Source organism: Belonocnema kinseyi, chromosome 1, assembly GCF_010883055.1.
Source record: "Belonocnema kinseyi isolate 2016_QV_RU_SX_M_011 chromosome 1, B_treatae_v1, whole genome shotgun sequence".
NCBI lineage: Eukaryota > Metazoa > Arthropoda > Insecta > Hymenoptera > Cynipidae > Belonocnema > Belonocnema kinseyi.
This window is the reverse complement of record NC_046657.1, coordinates 172,029,550-172,034,893: the sequence shown is the minus strand read 5'-3', so window position 1 is coordinate 172,034,893 and position 5,344 is coordinate 172,029,550. Positions and strand designations below refer to the sequence as shown.

The following is a 5,344-nucleotide window of genomic DNA, read 5'->3' as shown; positions in this document are numbered from 1 at the left end:
TTTATTGCAAATTCGGATTCAGCGTCGAAAAATACATAAGAATATATAGGTCTGGTCAATTGCACAGACACTTTTGTTTTTTTTGTGGGCCTGTGTTATAAGCTCCACTTTGTGGTCAGTGTCACTTTGATACTGTAAACTTCCAAATCTGTTTCCTCAAATAAACGTGACTTTTTTTAGGCAACATTTTTTGGCCTTGATTCAGCAATACTTCGGCTCAGAAATAGATTTTTCTTTTATCTTTATCTTTTATCTTTGCAGAATATTTTTTCGCAATCCTGAAAAATTTCGAGTTTTCATGTTAAAGTTAACAGTTAAGTTAATTCAAGATTTTTGGTACACCTACGGTTGTAAATTTGGTCAAAATAATAAACTGGTACCGTATACATTCTTTTTAACTTTTATGTATTTAACCTCATGGCTTAGGCCAATATTGTCCCAAAAATTTTTTGTATTCACGAAAGCAACGACGATATTTAAAGTTAAACATTATTTAACCTCGACGAGGAAGCGCAAGATTTCCAACAAATGGATTAAATTTTATTCTAGGCTTTTTTCTATTCTAAAAGGAATACGAATTACCATGTCGCCATTGCATTCTTCAAACTTTGATATTTTTGGGCCACACTATTAGAAATAATACTAATTGTTTAAAAAATGGTGGCAAACAAATGATTAAAAAACAGAATTTTTAATCATCAAAAATGGACTTTAAAGTATACCATATTGCACTATTTTTTCTTATCATGCAATTTTTTTAGTTACAAAATTTGACAATTTACGAAACGTTTGAAAAAGAACCGATTTTTTGGGTCGACAGATAAAAACCCGATATTTAAGAAATTCTTCATATTAGAGTAAAAAATAAAAATACGTGTCATTTTTTTCCTTTCAAGAGTAAGGCAAAAAGTTTTCAATACAAAACAAATTTGCTGTAAATCTGACATGAAATGATCCATATTTTTTATTAACTCTTCCGATCTTCTATTTCGAACATATTTGTCTAAGCTCTTATGTATTATTAATTTTATTTATTGGCAACAATTATAATTGCACTCAAAATCAAATTTCATTCATAATAAACTACATATATTCATGAATATTTTCATGAATATTTTCATGAATATTTTCATTTCCTCTTATTTTTTCATAATCTTTTTTCCCTTAATTTGTAATCAGCATTAAGTTTTTAATTGTTTTTGATTTTTTATCATGCAGTTGAATGCAAAAGCCAGACCAACTGATCGGGCTGCCACCTGTTGGATTAGTTTCAGACATTTTCCCTCTGCATCGTAAGAGAACTACTACCCCATACACATACGTGGTCGATGCAGAGGGCTGGGTAAAACGAAGATTTTGTGATCTGTTACTTTACCCTTGACGATCTGCAGTTTTTTGCATGCTGTGATTACCCCCAGCACTGTTATCTGAGTTCTCAATGAATATGGTGTAGTAGAAAGACTCATTGATAAGAGTCTAAGTTTGGCATGGCTTGGTCATATTGAAAGAATGCTTGGTTAACGTTTTACGAAGCAAGTGTATATAGAGTAAGGCACCCAGAAGTAGATCGAGGATATCATTGGATTACAGAGTATGGATCATCTCACTTGCTTATTATTCAGGTTGAGTGTTTATGTGTGTACCGTAACTGCTACGGAGATTGATCGGCGACTAATGCAGGAGCAGTGTGAATAAGCAATACGTGACTTTTAAATTCATCCTATCTTGATCCCCGGTAGTATAACGAGGCTAAACCAGAACGAGATATACTTACCCCGAAAGAGATTTGGTTTAATGATATACTATTATCACTAATAATAACAATAATATTTTTTGTCCGTCTGTGCTGCGGTGGCTTAGGTGGTTAGGCGCCTGTGGACATTTTTCGATGTACTTCTACTGACCTTCTGGTGGTTCGGATCTCACCTTAAGATTAAGGTCCCTCTATCATGCACTTGGCTATTACCCAACCCTTGGATAGTGGATAAAAAACCAGGTTTTGCCCAATATCTCGAATTAGGCATGCTACTCTTATCAGATCACTTGATTGGATTACAAAAGTGCGCCTGTGACTGATGATATATACTGGATCATCCCAGCGCGAACTATTGAGAAAAAAATTTTATACAAAATTTACAGTCTTTTAATTTGTTAACGTTATGACAGGCTCTTTTTTGGTTCAAAACAACACTGCATTGAGAGAAAAATTTCAAGTTTAGCATAAATTATCAGTGTTTAACGCGTTTTTATAGCACCTAGAAATCTACATCTTCAATAACTGATTACTTTATTGAATTGTTATTAAGCGTGGATCCGAGATTGATTGTGGAGACCGGGAACGAGACAATCTGAATCACTCAGAGTTCATGTTTCTTTCTCGGCTGATAACATAATGGGTTTCATATTACCGATTTACGTGCATCAGTAGTCAGCACATGCAGTGCACCCGTTCTTCTCAGTCAAAGCGGACAGATCAAGAGATAGTTTTCTTGAGACTTGTAATAATTTTCCCAAAAAATGGATAAAAACTTCATATTTTTATGCATATTAATCAACTGTGAGTACATCAATTAAATCGTTTGACCTCCATATTGATTACATTTTTTTCACAATTTAAGGATAAGTTCAAAATTGTTTGAGCTTGAATATTTAATATGTAATAAATTGTGCTTAAACTTAAACGCTAGAATACAATAGTATTCTTGCTTTATGGAAGCAGATACTATCCCTAGATATAAGAAAAATTTCCGAAAAATCCTCAAGCCTTTTCTTTATGATTATTTGAAAAATGTCACTTTTATATAAATTTATAACGTCGTCTCAGTTACGGTTGGAAATACTCCCGTAATTTTAGTGACCTTAATTATGTCACAATAAGAAAATTGCCATAATTTGTGAATCAGTCATGTTGGTGTATAAAAGAGCTCCTCTAAATCGTCATTTAGCTTAAATTGCACCAGTCGACAGCACCTTCATTTGATAGTGAAAATATTCAAACTTGGTGCATTTTTCTATTAAAATTTGATACTTAGAAATGGAACATTTATTAAAAATTGCTATTTCGGTGTTTTTATTTTGTAAGTGTTTGCAGTGACTATAAAGCTTACTATTTTCTTGAGTGAAAAAAATTGTGAGAAACTGCATTACGAATTTCTTGTAGACCAAATAATCTGCATTTAAAAAATCTGACACGCTTTTACTGAAATTTTGCCTCATTATTATATTGAGATTTCGAAACAAGTGTTTAATTAATCCTATTAATTTAAAGTCTAGCAATTTTAATTATAATACTCTAGTTATGTCTTCGGATTTGAGAAGTTGCTAATATTTACATTAAAAAATTTAATTACTATAATGAAAAATTAATTTCCTCGTAGGTCTGCTCGGGACAGTAACATCTCGGAGTATGCCGCCCGTTCGGCAGAACACCCTAGAGAGAATGAATATGAAACGAAGTGAACTGAAGAAAATGTGTGATGCAAAAGGGGAGAAATTGTATGAGAATATCAGAGCTAAAAATATCGCGTTTACATTAAATTTAACTGAGAGATTCATGACTTGGAAAAAAGAAGCAAGTTCCACTGAAGATGTCTATAAATTAGTTCAAGAACGCTGCAACAAGGACTCGGCTTTAAAGGAGATGTTGAGAAAATTTGTTGAATCTTCACAGCTTTGTATGGACGAAAAGGATCATTTAAAGGACGATAAACTTCTGGCTTTGGCGTCGAGGTTGATGGAGCTTTTCTGTGCACAGTACACACATAGTAAAATATATATTTTTGACATTTTAGGCAGGTATTTAAGGTTGAATTTCAGATTAGTGGAGATGTTTTCTGTTTAGGTAATGCCTACTCGTCAGATGAAGGGTGTCTGAATCTAGTCACCAATGCTGCTATTGATACGTGCAAGGAGAAGTATAATACTGATCAGTTTATTCCCTTGCCCTTCATCTACAGTATTAAAGAATGCAAGTTAGTTTCTGAACGTGAAATCATTATTGTATAATTTTTTAATGTTTACAGTAAGTTAGATCAAAGTTTAGTAAATTATTCAATTTTTTTATTAGCTAGTATGAAGTCAGCCACTTTTATATTCTCCTTACGAGATTCTATAAATAGAAGAAAAAAGATGTTCATTGGTTACATAATCCGATGGTTAGCTATAAATTATCTCAGCTAATTTGTTAGTTTCGCAGCTAGTTCAGTTTGTACTCAGTCGTTTCTCTTCTTCATATTTTAATACTTGTAATAGCATTTAAATAGATAATGAATTAGTCGTTAAATTAATTGTTAAACCTCTGCTAGTTAATAAGTAGGCTATTTAGTAAATAATTATCTAATCAGTTACTTTGGCATTTTATTAGTGAGTTCTAAAATTTCTCAACTACATTTCTTACTTTCATAATTTTTCCAGTGATTATCAAAAATACTCCGAATGCAGACTCGAAGCAATGAAGAATTGCAAAGATGCCACGAAAAGTGCCGTAGAGGCTGCAGATTCGATAACTTTCCACACTTTTTATGGATGCCACAACATTTCTGTGATTCCAGAAAAAATTACAATAAAACGAAGTTCTTCGATCCGAAAGGAGGAGGTAGCCAGATTTAATATAACTAAAGGAGAGTTGCAGGAAAAATGTCTCCTAAACGCAAACATGACATTGGAGAACATAAAAAAAACTCATGCTACGAATTTAATTATCTTGATGAAAGAAAACCTAGGAATTTTCCTAAAGACTAGACTGATGTGCATCACTGATTCTGAACAACAAGAGTCTTTGATTCAGGATACCTGTTTGAGCAACGTTGACCTAAAAAATGCTTTGGAGAAGATTTATGAAACGGTGGATCTCTGCATGGATGAAAATGATCGATTCAGTGAGGAAAAAAGGGTCAAAGTTTTGAGACAGAGTTTAGACGAAATTTGTGCTGCTGTGAAAAATGGTGAGGAAATGAGTAGGTTTTATAATTTTTTTTCTCCTTATTCATTTTTGCCTTCATTATTTATATTTCCTTTTTGTATTGTTCTTTCTCGGTTGTTTTATTCGTCCTTCCTCCCTTTCTTCCTTTTTATTATATTTGATCCTCCATATTTCATTGCAGCATTAATATTGTCACCATTCCTAATTTTCCTACTGTTACATGAGCTTTTTCTATATTCGTTCTTACATCTTAGTTTTTGCGTTTCTTTTTCCTTTACTTTTCGTTTTTAGTTCTTCTTCTTTTCTCTCAGTTTCTTCTTTTTTCTATGCCATTTTATCCTCTTTTTCTCTCTTAGCGTTTCTTTCTTCTTCCCTATTTGGACATTCTTCTTAAGGCGTTTCCTCAGGCTTGAACATTAGCCC

The 5,344-nt window shown here is 32.8% G+C and overlaps 1 protein-coding gene across 2 annotated transcripts in view; it reads left to right on the top strand.

The window, feature by feature from the left end:
- The first annotated feature begins 2,423 nt into the window (after positions 1-2,423).
- Positions 2,424-5,344, top strand: part of LOC117175362 — a 6,921-nt gene continuing 4,000 nt past the window's right edge. Inside the window, exons 1-4 of one of the 2 annotated variants that reach the window (XM_033365078.1) lie at positions 2,424-2,557; positions 3,378-3,764; positions 3,842-3,971; positions 4,414-4,943. In XM_033365078.1, the coding sequence (XP_033220969.1) occupies positions 2,518-2,557; positions 3,378-3,764; positions 3,842-3,971; positions 4,414-4,943 (1,087 nt within the window). In that variant the 5' untranslated portion in view covers positions 2,424-2,517. Of the gene's footprint in view, positions 2,558-2,959; positions 3,078-3,377; positions 3,765-3,841; positions 3,972-4,413; positions 4,944-5,344 lie in introns of those variants that run through there. The other variant, XM_033365072.1, reaches the window with a different exon arrangement.